General features: G+C 42.3%; 1 protein-coding gene across 9 annotated transcripts in view; it reads right to left on the bottom strand.

Moving 5' to 3' along the window:
• mapkap1 (MAPK associated protein 1) overlaps positions 1-7,976 on the bottom strand; it is a 260,057-nt gene extending 252,081 nt beyond the window's left edge. For 2 of the 9 annotated variants that reach the window (XM_078226462.1, XM_078226460.1), the window contains exon 1: positions 7,648-7,976. Coding sequence is in view for 2 of the 9 variants with exons in the window: in XM_078226457.1 (XP_078082583.1) it covers positions 4,676-4,756 (81 nt within the window). In the remaining 7 variants the exon portion in view is untranslated. Of the gene's footprint in view, positions 1-4,675; positions 4,766-7,647 lie in introns of those variants that run through there. The other 7 variants (XM_078226457.1, XM_078226464.1, XM_078226458.1 and 4 more) reach the window with 7 other exon arrangements.
• Between the last annotated feature and the right edge of the window lie 13,415 nt (positions 7,977-21,391).

The following is a 21,391-nucleotide window of genomic DNA, read 5'->3' as shown; positions in this document are numbered from 1 at the left end:
AATTGGAAGAGTGTTTATCATTTTAACTTAGTTTTTTTTTACGTCCACTGTCTTATAGCTGCTTTTACAGTTTAGCACATTCTAAGATCAATGTTTTGTGCGCGCGCGCGCGGGTTCCCTAAAGATGGGAACCCATCTCAGAAAGTCACAAGTAAGGGTTTGCATGGCAATTGCCAAGAAGCACAAAACGTCCTCTGGGCAATTTCCCTGCACTGAGAACATTCTGAAAATGTAATTTAAATCGCAAACTTCGGATGAAGAATTACACAAATAATTACTCAGCAAAAGTTAGAAGTATTAAAACCTCTTCCAACTTCTTGGTAACTATTCTGAAGACTCAGAGTGACAACCCCACAGGGGACTCCCACGACACCCCAATTAACCACCCACCCATGGTACCCAGCCCCTCACTCCACTCCCCATATAACTCATTCCTACCACCCTCAACCAGTTCCCCGCTCGCAGTTCCCCAAATGACCTGAATCCTTCCAAAGCTGACACCCACCTCACAACAAGGTCCAACACAGTTTCCTCCCCCCCCCCCCCCCCCCCACCAACTAAGCTGCGACTCCCCACCTGGATCTTCGATCCACCCCACCCACCAAATCCTATCCACTTATCTTAGACATTTATCTTTGCCCTGGCCTGTCGAGGATCTTTAAATTTCATGGGATCTTTCACTTCCTGGTTTACAGCAGCTAGTGTTGTAAAAAAAAAGGGGCGTGTCCTCACTTCAGTTGGACTTCGACACTGGGCCTTGAGAACGAGCTGTGACTGCCTGGATCCCACCCAGCCTGAGTTGAAAGGTCAGGAGAGACAGGCTCGGAAGAAAATTGACGCAAGTAATTGGGCACGGAGTGGCAATCCGACTTTAATTGCCACTTCAAGGAAGTTACAGACACTACATCAGCACACAAGTGAGATATTCTTGTCCCTGTGGATCTTGTTAAATTTAGAAAAATTGGAAAGTTTAAGAGTAGTTGCTTGGTTGTCGCATTAACTGATTTGTTTATTTATTCCTGTTTCTTTAATTTAGTAAAGACCCAAATAAGGATTAGGTCAGGAAGGCATACTGACCAACAGGAACAAATTACGAGGTTATGGCACCTGGTCTTAAAGGGGTGACGGCTAGTCCACAATCTCTGAATTCAATATTTTTTACATAATATTTCTACAAGGTACAATCAGCAAGTGGAACATTTATTATTGTTTGAGTGTTTTTGAATATGTAGTGTAATCCTGGGGGCCAGCCAATGTTCATTTATTTTTGAAGACTATTGTGCAGATCATAGTTTTCAGGTGACTTCTTGAGATCTTTCAGAGCAGGACAATGAGATTCTGTTAAGCTAACATGTTGCTGTTTCATGCCCTTCTGATACAAGAAAAATGTTAAATGTTTAACTCTTCACCTTTTGTAATAATTAATATCACAATGCCTGGATGTAAAATAACAACCTTGTGACCTGACTTATTTCCACAGTTGTGTAAAAAGTGTGCAGCTGTAAAAAGAGACAACCTTATAATTATGATTGACAGCACCCTTCCCCACACCACCCCTCCTCCCTAATCCATCAGCAAAGTTGAGGAGGGTGTTCACAAAGGTCAAGATGGTTAAATTTCCCACTTTTGCATTGTATTGGGAACATATCATTATTTCTGAGCAAAACAGACCTGAAAAGGACTTCTTAATAAGATAATTGTACTTCCACTCCTGAAATATTTTTTGTTCTTTACATGTTTAGGAGTGCAGTTCAGGAAAAGTTTCAATATACTCTACCGTTTTCAGCTTGACTATTTGTTGTCTGAAGCTATTAGACTCTAATTGCTAGAGTTTACAAGTGGAAAATAGAAGAAACTGCACAAAGTAACTTTTGTACTGGCATCAACCTCTGAGACAAATGCCACACCCAAGTCTGCTAAACTGTTGGCTGCCCTTCCAGCATTGCCAACTACAAGAGAACGCTGCCACATATTGCCAAATTTTAATGTCTGTCAATTCTGCCAAACATCTGGATCATCCTTCACTATTTTCAAAGGGCAGAACTGTCCTCCACTGTTGCTGCTGGATCACATGACTTCCCACTCCTACTGAACACTAGATAGTTACCTCCAACCTACTCCACATCATGACCTCCAACCTAGTACATCTTCCATACCATCTTTGAGTGCATCACCAGCTTTAAAAACATGATTATGTATCAGCAAAATATTTATATGCCAAATATTGTGTATAATGCACATGCCCATAAGTGCTACACTTCCTTCCTGTAACATCCATGCATGTAAGTATAATCACTGTTACTGATTCCACAGAAAAACAAACAGCTGTGGAATTCAATCCCTAAAATACCAGAGAGTAATAGAGAATTTCTGTTCGACAGCTTAAGCACACTGCTCATTAAATGACAAAATACCCCTGTGAAACTGTATGACTCACCACAAAAGATTATCAGTAGTAAATAAAGTTTATACATTTTATGCTCTGCCATTTCTCAACTGCATTTACATTTTGCACAATTTTTGCATTCCCTTTGTAAAGTTTGCTATGATGCAGAGAATTTAGGTTATTATATTGCGAAATATTAGAGGACAAAAGCAGGCTAGCATGACAGGCAAAAAGTGGTGGATGTAGTTCAATGTAGAAAAGAAAATTTGAAGCTATACATTTTCAAAAAATAAGAAAAAAGCAGCATGTTTCAAATGTATTAAATAAAGTGATGCGCAGAGAGAGGTGAGGTTGCAACCTAAGGTAAGGTCATACTGAAAGACAGAATCTTCATTTTTGCACTTAAAAGATACGGAATACAGCAAAGATGTAATGCTGAACCTGCATAAAGCTGTAAAAAATGAATGTAAAGGGTACAGATTTAATTGGAAGTTAAGATTTATGGGAATTTAAAATAAACGGATGATAAGTTAGAACTTTAGTTTAACTGGAAAAGCAGGGACTGTGAAGTGTGTAGAAAACGGCAGTTTGGATAAGATGGTGGGGTGAAAAAGGAGAGAATAGTGCACTTCACAGATGAGGACTCATTTTGCGCACAAACTCTATGTACTGGGCCACCTCTGGTGGACTTGTAGCACTGACTGGCAAGAGAAAGGCAATGTGGACCTGTCCATCACACACACAAAAGATATACTTGTCCAACACCCAATAGTGGATCAGCAGAAATTCCTTCCAACTAAATATGGGGAAGACTGAAGCCATTGTCCTCAACCCCTGTGACATACACTGTTCCCTAACTACCAACTTCATCCTTCTTCCTGCCATACACCTGAGTCTGAACCAGACTATTCACAACATTGGTGAAAGTATTTAGCCCAGAGATGAACTTCTGACCACATCACTAAAAATGTCCATTTCCATCCCTACCACTACATCTGCTGCTAATACCCTCATCTATGTTTTTGTTGCCTCTAGACTAAACATACCTTGAGATAGCCTCCCATGTTACACCCTCCATAAACTTGAGGTCATTCAAAACTCTGATGCTATGAACTAATCCACACCAAGGCCCATTCATTTATCATTCCTGTGCTCGCTGGTCTACATTTGCTCCCAGTTAAGCATCACCAGGTCAGCATCACCACAATATTAAAATTCTCACCCTTGTTTTCAAATCCCTCTATGGTTTTGGCCTCCTTTTCTCTAGTCTCCTGAAATAACTGCTCTCCCCCAGTTCTGATATCTTGAGCATCCAGATTTTAAAATCGCTCCACCACTGGTACCCTAGTCTTCAGCTGCCCAGACCCAGAGCTCTGGAATTCCCTCCCTACGCCTCTCTGCTCCTTGTCGTCTGTGTCATCCTATAAGGTGCTCCTTAAAACCTCTCTCGTCTACCCCAATGTTTCCTATGTTGCTTGGTGTCACATTTTGTGAGATAAAACTCCGGTGAAGCGAGAACCTTTGACATAGTAAAATGTCCCATGTAAATGTAAGTTCTTGTTGGTGGAACAACTTTCCGCTGTCATCCAGCTGTATGGGACTGCATCCACCTGGTACAGTTCAATATTTAATCATAGCCCGAGAATCCTGCAGTTACCACTCGTTCTAATTCCCTCCCCAAACCTCTTGCTTCTCCCTTGCTTTTCTCCTTTAAGACACTGCTTAATACCCATCTCTTTGACCAAGCTTTTGGTCAACTGCTGTAATATCTCATGTGGCCAGGAGTCATATTTTGCTTTATAATACCTCTGTTCAATTCTTTAAGCTATTTTTTGTGTTATCTTCACTATATAAATACTATTTGTTGCTGCTGTCTTCTTCAAAACTATGAAGCTATGGTCAAGTTAGTGTTAGATTCCCTCCAATCCTCAGAGAACACAATTAAAATCAGCATGAAAGAATTTATGGATCTTGTTCAGAAAATGGTCCAAAGAGGTTTTCAAATTCTAGTCACCCTTTGTGTAAATTTCTTCTCACCTATATATAGTCTGTGGGCAAGGTAAACAATATTCATTTTCCAAGAACCAATTAAAAATACCTACTTCACATACCTAGGGAAATCAACTCTGACTCTATAGGGTATAAATGTGTGTGTCAAAAGCAGCACCAGGCAAACCTTAAAATTAGGCATTAACCTACTGAAGCTACATCACAAGGATACTTGCATGCTAAAAATCAAATGTAGCAGGCTGAAATCCACAGATTAGAGAAAAGCTCTATAAACCCTACCACATCCAGTTGAAAATGGTGATGGACAATCAGGCAACGAATGAGAGGAGGTAGCTCCATGAACATCCCATCTTCAAGCATGGAGGAGACCTGCATACAAGTGCAAGAGACAAGGCTGAAGTATTTGCATGCGTCTTCAACCAAAAGTGCAGAGTGGATGATCTAGTTTGATCTTTTCTTGAAATCCTGCTATCATAGATGCGAAAATCCAACAAGAGTTGAGTACACTGAACATGGCAAAAGCTGTGGCCTTAATAGCATCTTTACTGTACTGCTGAAGCTCTGAGAATCAGAAGTAGCTACTTCCAAGCTAAGCAATTCTGGTACATCTATCACACTGTCATCTATTCAACATAAAAAATTTCCCAAGTAGGCTCTATCCATAACAAGAATGAATTAAAATGAACACAGATCAACTCGGCAGTTGGCAAACTGCTTTCTGAGGTTATCTCCCAACATCAGGCTGCAACTAACTTTGATAAAATTTTTCATTCTTCAGAATCTGCAATGACCTTGTTGCAGCTGATCGAATCTTAAAATTCTAAATTTGACTATTGTACAAATTTCAGGATCTTCGAATGACAAAGTTTGTTGATTTCCGTGATGAAGGGAATTGGAAAGCAAAAGTGGTCAAGAAGGAAGTCCATTCTTAGTGAATGCAAAGCATGGTCTTTCTGGTCAGTCGCTTAAACAATTAAAAGTTTAGAAAGATCAGAGATAAATATACAAAAGTTTAAGTTCATTATAAGGAGCCTTAGTGTGGGCCCTATCAAAACTCAACATCTCTCCCCCTCACTTTCCTTCTTTAAGCCATTCCTTAAAACTTTCCTCTGACCAAGCTCGAGGTGGGCCCTCCTAATATCTTCTTTGGCCCAGGATCAATTTTTTAATCTGATTGCCCTCCTCTGAAGCACCATGGGACTTTGTCTGATATTTAAGGCAAGTTGCTGTTTTCATATTTTATAATTGCCAAAGTCCTGGTTACCCCAGAACAACAATGAAATTTCCATCCTCTCTGAACAGAAGGGAAAGCAAAATGCAGACAGTACAAACAAAAGCAGCTTAGCATAAATTGCTCAGAATATCCATATTTTCCCAAAGTACAAAAAGGGTGCTCCTCATACAGAGACCCCCCCTTCTTTATATTTTACTGCTGAAACTTTCCAAGACTTGGTGTAATCGTAATACACTGCCAACTAGCATGACACAGATTTTCCCAAACTATATACAGACTCCATCAGGTGCATGCAATATTTTTAGTATATCACACCTGTTCTTCTGACTCTCTACAACTGTCAGCTTTACCCACCCACACCAACATACAATACAATCTCTGTAGTTTCAAAGGACTTGCCACCATCCACAAGAAATAAATCGGAAGTGTGATGGAAGACTCTCCCACTTGCTTGAAGGAGTAGAGTTCCAACAACATTTAAGCTGGACACTATCCAAAACAAAGCAGCCTGCATCATTGGCATCTCATCCACGACCTTAAACATTCACACCTTCCACCATTGGCACACATTGTGTATCATCTGGAAGATCACAAAATCTCAGAACTGTTCCAGCTCAAAAAGCCATTCAACCCATCATGTCTGAACCAGTTCTTTGAATGAACAATCCACATATTGCCACTCCCATTGCTTCTCCCCATAAACCTTCACATTCTTCATTTTTAGAAAACTATCTAATTCCCTCAAATTCTTTGATTAAACAAATCTCATCCCAACAACACCTCCAACAGTATAGCATTCCCTCAGTACTACATTGGTGTCAGCCTAGAGTTTTTGTGCTCGAGTCTCTGGATTGGGGTTTGAACCCACAACCTTCTGACTCAAGGATGAGAGTACTACTAACTGAACCACAGCCGACAAATTGCCATGGTTCCTTCGACAGCACCTTCCAAATCCATGACCTCTACCACCTCAGACAAGGGCATCAGGTGCATAGAGACACTACCACCTCCTGAGTCAGACACTATCCCGACTTGGAAATATATTACAGTTCCTTCATTGTTGTTGGACCAGAATACCAGAACTTCTTCCTCAACAGCATCATGAGAGCACCTACACCACAGAGACAGCAGTAGTTTGAGAATTCAGCTCAGCATTATCTTCTCCAGGGCAATTAGGGAGGGCTATAAATGCTGGCCTTGCCAGCAACTCTCAGATCCTGTGAATGTGTATTAAAAAAATACTTAAATACTAGCACAAGAACAAAAAACTACACAACTTCTATCCATTTGTTTACAAGTTGTAACTTGCAGCTTCAACCATCAGCAAATCACTGCAATCATACAAATATAAATAAAACATTAGAGTCCATCACATAACGTGAAATAATCAACATCAGTTGAAGTTTTTACCTGTAACACCCCCACTCCAAGGCTATGTGTACAGAATCATTCAAACTTATGTAGCTTCTGTCCCCCGGACCTCTCGCCATTGCTACAATCTTGTTTACTCCTACACATTCATAACGTGTGCAAAATGATCACAGTAAATGACTAATCACATTAGCATTGTATTCCTGGTTGCCACGTATAGTGACAAATGTGAGAATAAGCCAGTGTGACGGGTGTGCCATCTACTAGCTTTTTTTTGGGGGGGTGGGTTGTTTTATTCCTAAATGACAACATTTTATACGAAAGAGTTGGGGAGGGGGTGGTGGTTACTTAGGAGAGGAATATACTTTGACCCCTGCAAAACCACCACAGGCCTAAATCAGCTGCGCTCCTTAACAGGCGGCATTAGGAAATGAACCCCTCCGCTCTGTTCACCACTTGGGAGCTGCTTGTAAACAAACAGGGCCAAGAAAGCAGGAGCCGCGCTGCGTGGTGTGGGTGTGGAGGGGCAGCGGTGTGGTTGTTTACTCCCAACACCCAGGCTCCACCAGCGGCCTAGGCTTGAGCGGCTCTCCCGAGTGACAGGTAAGAAAACTCGGAGGGAAGAAGAAATGAAAAAAAAACATACCGTAAATTTCAGCACTTCTCGGCGGTTCTGGTCAGGCTTTAAAACACGTGTGTCACCTGTACATAGCCCAGCACTTGTTTAGATGTTGGGGGGTGGGGGGGAAATCTCAGGAGGCGGCTATATTCTGACCGTTTAAACAGAGCATTCCGGGCGCCTCACCAATTGCCCCTGCCCCTCCTCCGTTCCTACCCCTCTTGCCTACCCTCCCTCTCCGTCCGTCAGTCACTCTGTCTCTCAGCCCCCAGCTGGAACCGTTGGATTTGAACACCAACCGCTGCGAGGAGGCGATATAAAAAAAAACCCCGAGACGCAACCTAACTTAGTGCCGGAAAGCCCCGCGACTGATTGATGGGGGGACTGCCCAATCGGCGCGCGCCCTACCGGGAGCGGGCGGGCCGTCGCCCTCGCTGATTGGAGAGCGGGCGGAGCTCGCGCCAATCGGCAAGGGCTCTCGCGCGGGCCCCAGCAGGTTGCTGTGAGCGGCAGCTGCGCCCTGCACAGCCGCTTGTTTTGAATTGAGCTTGCCAGTGGGCGTCTGCTTTCCTACCACACATTCCCCATAGGGAACCCTTCAGACATGTAAGACAAACTGCAATTCTTCTCCTCATCCGATGTACTCTGTGTTTTCCCTTCATGTAATTCCACTTAGGGTTAAGTTTTTATACCACTGTGCTCAGTAACTTCTGTCAAGATTGCTGTCCCGATTAAGTCCTTCTCAGGTAGTATTAATGCCAATTTGCATTGTGCTGTCTGTCAAACTACCATTTCTCAAAGGTTTACCTGTGCCTCCAGACTGTGATATTAATTCTGCTTCAAGCTGTGGTGGGTGTGAACTGAACTTTTACTTTTCTGACTGAAATTGGTCAGATGTCCTTTAGGGAAGGAAATCTGCCACCCTTACCTGGTCTGGCCTACATGTGACTCCAGAGCCACAGCAATGTGGTTGACTCTCAACTGCCCTCAGGCAAACAGGGATGGACAATAGATGCTGGCCAGCAAGCGATGCCCATGTCCCACAAATGAGTAAAATAAAAGATCTCAAGAGTTTCAACATATTTGAGTTACGACGAGCAGTCAATCGTCATCTATATAAAGTTTGTGCTGTGACACCATGCTACTTTGTTTTGGGAAAATATAGTTTTGATGGATTTCAGCAAGGAAGCATGTAATTGAAATCTTGTTGGTAATTTGGGGAGGTGACACTAAGGATGGGGAATGGATGTGGAATACATTTACTCTCAGAAGACCTTTGACAGAGTACTATGCTGAAAGCTATTGACAGCAGCTTGAAAGGTATGGGGCGGGAGGGGTGACCATACTGAACGAGGAGACATAATAGATCATTCTGAGGATAAAGAAAGTTGGAAGGGGAAGTTAATCAGATGATGGCATGGGCAACACGGTGGCAAAGTAGAATTCAGTGTTAGTAAATGTGAAGGGTTTAGGATTTTTAAAGAAAGAAAGACTGACATTTATATAGTGGCTTCCACAACCATCAGACATCTCAAAGCACTTTACAACTAATTAAGTACTTTTGAAAGGTAGTCACTGTTCTAATGTAGGAAACACAGCAGCCAATTTGTGCACACAAATTCACATAAACAGATGTGATGAGCAGACTTTTTTTTTGGTGCTATTGATTGAGGGATTAATATTGACTCGCACACCAGGGATAACTGCCCTTTTTTAACCACATAGCTTTATTTATGTTCCTCTGAGAGAACAGACTAGCCTCAGTTTGATTTTTGTGCTCAAGTTTTGGAGTGGAACTTAAATCCAATAACTCATGACACAGAAGCCAGAGTACTACCCACTGTGCCATAGCCGACACTGCTTTGAGACATTAAAACAGCATTCCAAGAGGATAATGTAATTTTAAAAAGCTAATGGAATACTAGGTTTTGTGATGAGGTATAGAATATACAATGTGAGATGTAATGGTGAATCTATGTAAAATCTTGGTAAGACAACAATTGGCGTACCATGTACAGTTTTACAGTCTGCACTACAGGTAGGATAATGGAAAAAGATTACAGGTCGATTCCATTGAGCGCTTCCCAATGCAAGATAAGTGTTAGATATACAGGTGTAGTGCAAGAAAGAGGGTTTTTGGAAAGAGGGTTGTGAGAATATGCAGCACTGGACTCAAAAGTGTCCATTGTCTGGAATTTCCATGGAGGTTCTGCATCATATTGGTAGAAAATTATGTAAAAGAAAAATTACATATAGAGTCACCCAGGCTGTTTCCCAAGAGATTTGTGGATCTTCCACAGAGCTAAGGGTGTATGACTGGAAGAAACCTCACTAAATTTCTAACTTTATGTTAATATTTATGAATTGATTCCTGATAAAGCAATATGGAATCAAAGCAGACATGTGGGCTTTGGACTGCTGCTTGTGTGAAGGATAAACATCTATGCATGGATGGGTGGGCCAAAAGATCCATTTTCAAGTTGCAATTCCATGTAATTGACATGCCTGATGCTGGATACTTATAAAAAAACTGGGATCAATAAACCGAATATCAAATGGTCTGATGGAGGGGAAATATTCTTAGTATTCAATTAATCTATATTACACCAGCTAATATGGCAACAATGTTGACTCAGGCTTCAATTCGCTGCCTTCCAAAGTCATACTTTTTCTCATGGGTAGCACACAAGTTGATACATTAATTTGTATTTTTACTTAAAGGGGAAAATGTTCTGTTCATAAACTACAGTCACAACGAGCACAAAATAAGATTTTCATAAGAAAAACACTGATTTACAATGTTATGGTCTTCAATAAAGTATTTATGACAAATGTATTTATGTATGAACTGCATTTTGTGTATAACACACTTTCTTGTCCAATAATCAATGAAATAATAAGTTCCTATCAACAAGTATACTTAATTTTCAGAAGAAGTGTTCTTACCACTCACTTTTATAAAATATGTATAGTATTGATTGACATATTCACAGTGTGATTCTGAGATCAGATAACATTAACTTCATCTTTTTTTAACGCTTTTTATTACTTCCTTGGTGTAAATTCCCGTACACAGTAAGAATGGGCACAACTAAATAATGCAAATGATAAACAACACACTCTTATAATAAAAGTGCTGAAAAATTGCATTGAACTTCATTCAAAAGTTATGTTTTGTAAATTTGTTTAGTGTTTTTGAGATTTGAGTTTTAGTACAACTTATAAGGAAGCAAAATAAAATACAATACATCAGAAAGAGGATGGTTGCACTTCAAGCAATATTTGGATTATGTTAGACAATGTTAACACAAACAAATGCATTTATTGGGGAAAAAATTAAACTGTATTCACACAATAAATAGTAAAACATCATGATCATGATCCATTTTCACTATAAATATTCAATCCTTTGTGTTGCAAGGTATGATGAATATCTTGAAAACTGAGTTATGGTAATCCATCTAAATGATAGAGAATTTTTATATCTCAATACTAGCCTTGAAATGCCACTCGTGAACATGATAGTACAGTGCAAGGTGGAAGGATCAGCACATAGTATAGAATACTGTCAGAGTTGAAAAGTGTACAAAAAACTTAGATGAATTGGGATGTAGTGATCATGTGGCACCACATATATGCTTTGAAAGCTAGGGGATTATAAGAGGAAGGAGAAGAATGAGCTGGAGACTGTGTGCAATAAGTTTCTATTTCAATAGGGAAGGAGAGGGGAGAGAAGAGAGATATTAATGAAAGATGGATCATCTATCTGATGACAAGCTCCTTGAATAAAAAATATCCTTTCCCTTATAGGATTGAGAGAGAGGTGTTGGCAGCATTCAAGTCTTTAACAAAATATGGCTTTTTATAGAGGTAACAGTTGATAAAAGGAAATCAAGGGTTTGACACAGAGAAAAGTAGGCTTCTGAAGACAGCATTCACATTTGACACCATGGGAAATACTGAAGCCAAGATTCTTGACTGATGGTGCATGATATGGAGAGCCAGAATGAGGAGAAGAAGAAATACATGTATAGTATCTAAAAAAAAAAATGTTTTTGTGATCTCTCAAAAATGGGATTTTTTAATTTCCCAGACAACGTGAATGGTTTAAATTGTTTTCTAAGGTATAAAATATACAATAAATACATGAATATAACTCAATAATCCTACAATTATGTATGGTTGAGTATTTTATATATTTTAAAGTTAGTAAGAAAGATACTTAATAACATTTTATGTGAACAATGTTGTCATTTAAATGAGGTGTTCAAAATCGTGGGTCCAGACAGAATAGATAAAGAGAATCTGCCTGTTCCTAATGGTGCCCTGTGATGATGTGGAAATGCCGGCGTTGGACTAGGGTGGGCACAGTAAGAAGTATCACAACGCCAGGTTAAAGTCCAACAAGTTTATTTGGAATCACGAGCAAGGAGCAGTGTTGCAAAATAAACCTGTTAGACTTTAACCTGGTGTTGTGAGACTTCTTACTCTGCCCTGTGATGGACTGGCCTCCCATCCTGGGTGTATTCTGCCGAGTGCCCAGTGTCTGTCAGGGTAGGCTTCGACTCCCCACAACCCTGAATTAGAGTAAGTGGTTAAATGAAAGTGACGTGAAATGTTTGCAGGTCAAGAATCGGAGGACGTGATTTAATATGAATGGCAAAAGAAACAATGGCAACATGAGGAAAAACCTTTATATCAACAAGTGTTTAGGATCTAGAATGTACTACCTGAGGGTGTGGTAGAAGCAGATTTAAGTGTAGTTTTCTAAAGGAATTGGGTCAGTACCTGAGTAGAAAGCACATTGCTACAGGACAAGGGTAGGAGAGTGTGGAAAGCAGGGTTGCTCTTGCAGAGAGCTGGCATGGGCACAGAGGGCCGGACAGCCTCTTTGCATTCTGTAACCATTTTATGATTCTATTCTGAACTTTATTGGAGAGATTTAGAAAGAAAGTATGATGGAAATATAGAATTTAAGACCTAGATAAGAACACAGCTTGATTTTCCCTTGGCTTATTGTGACCTGTTTCCTATTTTTTCAAGAAAAATGTTCAGAAACAGATCCTCCAAGTGCATTGGAGTTAGAAATGAGCTTGGCCTGAGATGTGGTGGGAGTGATCTCCCATTTAAACGGAAGGATTTCTATGGTGGTTAGACTCTTGTGAAAGGCATTTCAAAATCACATGGTCCCCAAGTAGAGAGTTATAACTTTATACCCAGAAAGCAGCCAACAGACAAAATAATTCTTGTGCTTTGTAGAAGCTTTGGGTCTTTCTCCAGGCCTACATGGAAGGTGAGGAGATAAAGGATAGCATGAAAAATAAAATTGAAAGGTTTATGCAGTGTCAGAGAAATGGGAAGAAACTGAGAATCATGCAGACAAGTATGAAGCAAAGGAAAATGGTAAGATAGAGAAAGAAGGGAGGATATAAAAGTCTAAATGTCAGATTGTTAGTTGTACTTTTGGCTCCAGGCAGGCAGAACCCTATTTATATTACTTTTCTCCTACATGGTTGAAAGTTAAACTGCCTGTTTGGGATCAGAGAGAAAGAGCTCTCTCTGCAATTTGTGCAAAGCTTCCTCTCAAAAGTTTGAATGTAAATATTTAGAGAGCAGGGAGTGGCACATCTCTGCTTGGCAAACACTTACATTGAGGTCAGGTAGGTTAAGCAAGTGTCCAGTGGGGTAGATGGAGTACTTTGCAAATCGTGTGTGACACAGCACTTGTTTTGGTCTGCAGCAGTGTCGAATGCATGTGGTGGAAGACCAGTTCCAAGGTTTCAAACTCTACTTTGCTTCAAAGTCAGCTTGGGCACTGACCCTGGATCTACACTGCCAGTTTAGCAAAGTGTGAATCTGAAATTTCCTGTGGACTGAGCAGGTAGCCAAGATCTTAGTTAGAGCTGAACAGGGTTTTACAACAGAGAGTTGTAGCAGACATGCCAAATTTCCTTAGGCTCCTGAGAAAGTAGAGACGTTGGTGGACTTTCTTAACTATAATGTCCACATGGAGGGACCAGGACAGGTTGTTGGTGATCTGGACACCGAAAAACTTGAAGCTCTTGACCATTTCTACTTTGTCCCCCTTGATGCAGCCAGGGGCATGCCCTCCACTATGCTTCCTGAAGTCGGTGACTATCTCCTTCATTTTATTGACATTGAGGGAGAGATTATTGTCGTCACACCAGTTCACCAGATTCTCTATCTCTTTCCTGTAATGTGTCTTGTCATTGTTTGAGATCTGACCCACAATGGTGGTGTCATCAGCAAACTTGAAAATCGAGTTGGAGAGGAATTTGGCCACACAGTCATAGGTGTATAAGAAGTATAGTAAGGGGCTGAGGACACACCCTTGCAGAGCACCGGTGTTGAGAATGATCGTGGAAGAGGTGTTGTTGCCTATCCTTACTGACTGCGGTCTGTGGGTTAGGAAGGCTAGGATGCAGTTGCAGAGGGAGGAGCCGAGCCCCAGACCACGAAGTTTGGAGATGAGTATCGTAGGAATAATGGTGTTAAAGGCTGAGCTGTAGTCTATGAATGGGAGTCTGACATACGTGTCTTTGTTATCTAGGTGTTCCAGGGTTGAGTATAGAGCCAAGGAGATTACCTCTGCTGTGGAACTGTTGCGGCGATAGGCGAACTGTAGTGGATCCCGGCAGTCTTGATTTGTGCCGTGACGAACCTTTCGAAGCACTTCAATCATGATGGATGTCAGAGCCACCGGACGATAGTCATTAACGCACGATGCCTGGCTTTCCTTTGGCACCGGGTTGATGGTCATCTTCTTAAAGCAGGTCGGGACCTCAGATTGGTGTAAAGAGAGGTTAAAGGTGTCTGCGAATACCCCTGCCAGCTAATCCACGCAGAACCTGAGTACTCGTCCGGGCACCCCATCTGGGCCAGTTGCTTTCTGTGGGTTGACTTTTGAGAAGGCTGCTCTGACATCGGCAACGATGACCTCGGCTACAGATTTATCCGAGGCTTGCGGAATGGAAGGCGTGGTCTCGCTGACTTCTTGCTCAAAACGGGCATAGAATGCGTTGAGCTCATCTGGGAGGGGTGCATTGGAGCCAGCAATTTTACCAGCTTTCATCTTGTCACCTGTATATAATGATGAAAAACAATTTTTAACAAAAATGATTGAAAAGAAATTGGCCATGCATTCACACTGCATAAATTGGGGTTTGGTACAAAGCTAAAGATAAAACCAAAAGACATAGGAGGAGAATTAGGCCACTCAGCCCATCGAGTTTGCTCTGCCATTCAATCATGGCTGATTTTTTTTTCCTTTTCCCCATAACTCCTGATCCCCTTATTAATCAAGAACCTATCTATCTTAAAGACACTCAAAGACCTGGCCTCCACAGCCTTCTGCGGCAAAGAGTTCCACAGATTCACCACTCTCTGGCTGAAGAAATTTCTCCTCATCTCTGTTTTAAAGGATCGTCCCTTTAGCCTGAGGTAGTGCCCTCTGGTTCTAGTTTTTCCTACTAGTGGAAACATCCTCTCCACTGTATCCAGGCCTTGCAGTATCCTGTAAGTTTCAATAAGAACCCCCCTCATCCTTCTAAACTCCAACGAGTACAGACCCAGAATCCTCAACCATTCCTCATACGACAAGCTCTTCATTCCAGGGATCATTCTTGTGAACGTCCTCTGGACCCTTTCCAAGGCCAGCACATCTTTCCTTAGATATGGGGCCCAAAACTGCTCACAATACTCCAAATGGGGTCTGACCAGAGCCTTATACAGCCTCAGAAGTACATCCCTGCTCTTGTATTCTAGCCCTCTCAACATGAATGCTAACATTGCATTTGCCTTCCTAACTGCCGACTGAACCTGCACGTTAACCTTAAGAGAATCTTGAACAAGGATTCCCAAGTTCCTTTGGGTTTCTGATTTCCTAAGCATTTTCCCATTTAGAAAATAGTCCATGCTTCCATTCCCCCTTCCAAAGTGCATAACCTCATACTTTTCCACATTATATTCCATCTGCCACCTCTTTGCCCACTCTCCGAACCTGTCCAAGTCCTTCTGCAGCCCCCCGCTTCCTCAATACTACCTGTCCCTCTACATATCTTTGTATCATCTGCAAACTTAGCAACAGTGCCTTCAGTTCCTTCCTCAAAATTGTTAATGTATATTGTCAAAAGTTGTGGTCCCAGCACTGACCCCTGAGGCACACCACTAGTCACCAGCTGCCATCCTGAGAAAGATCCCTTTATCCCCACTCTTTGCCTTCTGCCAGTCACCCAATCCTCTATCCATTGCCAGGATCTTACCCTTAACACCATGGGCACTTAACTTATTTAACAGTCTCCTATGCAGCACCTTGTCAAAGACCTTCTGGAAATCTAAATAAATCACGTTCACTGGTTCTCCTTTATCTAACTTCCTTGTTACCTCCTCAAAGAGCTCGAACAGATTTGTCAGACGTGACCTCCCTTTGACAAAGCGGTGCTGACCCAGTCCTACTTTACATGCACTTCCAAGTACTCTGCGATCTCATCTTTAACAATGGACTCTAAAATCTTGCTAATGACCGAAGTCAGGCTAACGGGTCTTTAATTTCCCATCTGCTGCCTCCCTCCCTTCTTAAACAACGGATTTACATTCGCTACTTTCCAGTCCTCTGGTACCTTCTCTGCCTCCAGTGATTCCTGAAAGATCACCACCAATGCCTCCACAATTTCCTCAGCTATTTCTTTTAGAACCCTGGGGTGTAATCCATCCGGTCCAGGTGATTTATCCACCTTCAGACCTTTCAGTTTCTCCAGAACCTTCTCCTTAGTGATGGCCACTACACTCACCTGTGCCCCCTGACTCTCCTGGAGCTCTGGCACCCCACTGGTGTCTTCCACCATGAAGACTGATGCAAAGTAACTATTCAGTTCCTCTGCCATTGCTTTGTTTCCTATTACTTCTCCAGCCTTGTTTTCCAGTGGTCCAATGACTATTTTTTCCTCTCTCTTACCTTTCATATGTTGAAAAAAACTCTTCCTATCTTCTTTTATATTACTAGCTAGCTTACACTCATATTTCATCTTCTGCCCCCTTATTGCCTTTTTAGTTGTCCTCTGCTCACTCTTAAAGTCTTCCCAATCCTCTGGCTTCCCATAGTTTGCACCAATGATAAACATGACCGTAAATTCAGTGTCAAGGCCCAAACTTATTTTAAAATCAGCTAAGAATGGAGGCATAGAACTAAGTGTCCACCTTGGCTCAATAACTCTGAGTCAGAAGGTTTTGTGCTCAAGTCCTATCTCTGAGCACAATGTCCAGGCTAACCATACAGTGCAACAAGAGTGCTGTCGTATCAGAGGGCAAAAATCATCCATTTTGGGACTGAGCCCCATGGCAGTGGTGGTGGTGGGTGATGGCGGGTAATAACGGGGCCATGGCTGGGGGCGGGGTAGGAACGTGGAGTCTTTCCATGGCGCAGGCTGGCAGGAAAAGATGGCAAAACCTGCAGCGCCGACCTTGTTAATTATGTACCATGGTACTTTGAGCCATATTCCATGGCGGGGAATGCCTACAGCTTGTTGGTGCCATATTGAAAAGTTGCCCAATATCACTGACCCGCTGTTGAAGAAAGAAGCTGGACCTCCTGAGAATGAAGGTGGATCTCCAGGAATATTCTGAGGCTGGAAGATGGGCCCCCTCCAGGACAACTAATCTGGAAGGTCCACCTGCAAATGCTTTCCCCAATCCTGTGGTGTTCAAGAGTCCAAGGTTGCTTGCAACCTCCATCCCGAGTTCCAGAGGCAGTTCCAGACATTGTTCAGATGAGGCCCGACATCTGTATGCCACATTCTTCCAGACGTGTTTCACGCCAGCGTTTTTTTCCACTGGCATCACGGAGAATCTGTTGGAGGTGCTTGTGTGAAATTAATTTGCATCCCAGCAATGGTCCCCAGCAGGTTTTCCAATCCGCTACGGCAGGCACCACAGAAGATCCCACTTTAAATTAACGCTGGTGTAAAACTGATTTCTGTGTTCCTACCATAATGTCCCCCCATGCCTGTCATCAAACCTGCTAAATGAATGAGGTGGTTAAGGAGTGTGAGAGAGGTGCGACGGCAAAGTCTCTCAGCGTAGTCTATGTTATAGGTTTACCGAAAGGACTACGGATCACGAACCCACTCAGGTCACATATCGACATCAAACCTGCTGGCAGGGACTTGGGAGAATTGCATCCTTTGGCCCCCGTTTGATTCTCCGCTCTTACCTGCCACCAGACCCGCAGCAGGTGGGATGGGAGAACTCCGTCCATCACATCTGAAAGGTCTCAAATCTGGGTGGAATTCTCCAAGCCCATACTGGCAGATTCAGTGGTAGGTTTGGGAGATGCCATTGGAGCAATGTCTGGGGTTGCCTCCAGAGTTCAGAATGGAGGCCACAGCAGTGGGTGAGGGGAGCATCTGCAGGTGGACCTTTCGGATTCAGTGTTCTGGGCAGGGTCCATCTTCCAGCCTTAGAATGTGCCTGGATATCCATCTGCTTTCTCAGAAGGTCCACCTCCCAACCTCAGAGTGCTCCTGGAAATCTATCTTCAATTTCAGGAGGTCCACCTTCTTCCTTCAATAGTGGGTCAGTGATGTTGGATACCTTTTTAATATGGTACCCAGGCACAATGGCAGACTACATGCCATTCAGCCCGCCCCACAGCACAAAACACCCAGGTGCATAATTAATGAAGTCATGGCTTTGGTGTGATTTCCCGTCAGCCACTTCAGCAGGAAGCAGACCATGTTCCTGCCCCCAGCACGGGACTTAATCCCAAAAAGTCAGAAACTCACTGACAAAGTCACGTTGTAGTTTAATGGTGGGTCAGACTTCCTGCTGGCTAGTGGCATGAGCACCATTCGCATTCATTTGCATCTTAAATGCTCATTGAAACAGCTGCCCATCAGCTTCCTATCAGGCCTTTCAATCTTGCATCACACCAGCGTGAAATTATATCTGTCTAAAACTTGATTGCTAAAAAGTGCCATGGACAAACCAGTCCTCAGCTTCTAAGAGACTTCAGGGTGAATACAATACTGCCACAGAGCGGCATTGCTCCTGTTGCGCTGTTCACCACTGCTGGGGAAGACCGGTCCTTGCCCTCCATCTCCTTGCTGAGCTGGTCTTCATGGACAACACTATGCTGCTGAAGCTACGGACCCTCCTCTGTCTGGATCAGTATCGTGCCTGGAGTTCGGGCGTACAGGGGTCTCCTTGCCCCTGGCTGCCAACGAGGATGGAGATGTTTGGCCATATTATTTGTTCCTTAAAAAGTCTTGATCACACACTATTATTTAGCATTTTGGAGTTGGTGGTTGCAGGATCCATTGCTCTTCACTCGGTTGTTGCTTTAAGTCCTAATAATTGAGAATGCGGAGTGGGGAAAATCAGACTCTGATGTCCTGCTGCTCAGTCAGTGTTGGCATTGCAGATATGTCTGGAAACAACTTGCCCACTTGCCTCCTTTACAGCAAAGATCTGACCAGACAGCTATAGAAGTAAATTACATTTAAAACAGAGTGATAGTTGGTCTGTGAGAATCCAGGGAAGTAATGCAATCTTAGAGTTCAGCTGATAAATAAACCACAAGAATACGCTTATAATATCAAATGAATTGTTCTATTAAATTACTGCCTTGTAATGTCTGGACAACCAGCTAGTACATCCAATGTACTCCATCTATTTCACTGGTACAGAACACTCCATAATGCTGTGAGTAAACAGTGAAGATTGTCTACATTAAGAAAATATAAACAGGTGTTAACTTATTCTTTTCCCTTCCCCCTAGCCCTCACACAATACTTCAATCTGCTTACACTGCAGATTGCACCATTGATATTCTTGGCATTATTTTTCTGCCTGGAAGCATCGAACTTCCAAAGTTAGTTCCACATCTATCTTCAAATATTCTGATAAGGTGAGAAACGTGCCATGTGGGAAATTGCAGGACAAAGGGTTTGTATTCCTGATACACTGGCAGAAATGTGACTTCTATCTCCCATCCCATTTAAAGTATGATTAAGTGCCAGTTCAATTTATTCATATGCCTGTCTTTCTCATAATGTGCATCATTCTTTAAATGCGCTCATAGCACAAAAATGTCACTATTTCATGTTTGACTCTCATTTCTGAGGAATAAATCAAAAATGCCTTTGGAATGGCTTGTATTGCTTTTGAACCAACCAAAAAACTGTCCCTTAACAAACTTCCACCAAACGTTTGACTCATTTGAGAGCCTTCAGTGAGGATCATTGAATGGTTTATGCAATACAATTGAAATAGTGACCAACCTGTGAGTCATAGTCATAGAGGTTTACAGCATGGAAATGGGCCCTTCGGCCCAACTTATCCATGCTGCCCAGTTTTTACCATTAAGCTAGTCCTAATTGCCCGCACTTGGCCCATATTCCTCTATACCAATCTTACTCATGTAACTATCTAAATGCTTTTCAAAAGACAAAATTGTACCCGCCTCCACTACTGGCAGCTCGTTCCAGACACTCACCACCGTCTGTGTGAAAAAATTGCCCTCTGGATCCTTTTGTATCTCTCCCCTCTCACATTAAATCTATGCCCGCTAGTTTTAGACTCCCCTACCTTTGGGAAAAGATGTAGACTCTCTACCTCATCTATGCCCCTCATTATTTTATAGACCTCTACAAGATCACCCCTAAGCCTCTTGCACTCCAGGGAAAAAAGTCCCAGTCTATCCAGCCACTTTTTTAACTCAAACCATCAAGTCTTGGTAGCATCCTAGTAAATCTTTTCTGCACTCTTTCTCGTTTAATAATATCCTTTCTATTATACGGTGACCAGAACTGTACACAGTATTCCAAGTGTGGCCTTACCAATATCTTGTACAACTTCAACAAGACTTCCCAACTCCTGTATTCAATGTTCTGACCGATGAAACCAAGCATGCCTTCTTCACCACCCAGTCCATCTGTGACTCCACTTTCAAGGAACTATGAACCTGTACCCCTAAATGTCTTTGTTCTATAACTCTCCCCAACGCCCTACCATTAACTGAGTAAGTCCTCTCCTGGTTTGATCTACCAAAATGCATCACCTTGCATTTATCTAAATTAAAGTCCATCTGCCATTCATCACCCCACTGGCCCAATTGATCAAGATCCCGTTGCAATCCTAGGTAACCTTCTTCGCTGTCCACTCTGCCACCAATCTTGGTGTCATCTGCAAACTTATTAACCATGCCTCCTAAATTCTCATCCAAATCGTTAATATAAATGACAAATAACAGTGGAATTAGCACTGATCCCTGAGGCACACCACTGGTCACAGGCCTCCAGTTTGAAAAACAGCCCTCTACAACCACTCTCTGTCTTCTGTCATCAAGCCAATTTTGTATACAATTGGCTACCTCACCCTGGATCCTGTGAGATTTAACTTTATGCAACAAACTACCATGCGGTGCCTTGCTAAAGTCCATGTAGACAGTGTTGACTGCACTGCCCTCATCTTGGTTACCCCTTCAAAAAAACTCAATCAAATTTGTGAGACATGACTTTCCACTCACAAAGCCATGCTGACTGTCCCTAATCAGTCCTTGCCTCTCTAAATGCCTGTAGGTCCTGTCTCTCAGAATATCTGCTAACAACTTAACTTACTCACCGGTCTGTAGTTCCCAGGCTTTCTCCTGCAGCCCCTTTTAAACAATGCCACAACATTTGCCACCCTTCAATCTTAAGGCATCTCACCTGTGATAATTCAAATATCTCTGTTTGGGGATCCACAATTTCCTCTC

This window comes from Mustelus asterias, chromosome 13 (assembly GCF_964213995.1).
Source record: "Mustelus asterias chromosome 13, sMusAst1.hap1.1, whole genome shotgun sequence".
Taxonomy (NCBI): domain Eukaryota; kingdom Metazoa; phylum Chordata; class Chondrichthyes; order Carcharhiniformes; family Triakidae; genus Mustelus; species Mustelus asterias.
This window is presented reverse-complemented; position numbering and strand designations above follow the sequence as displayed.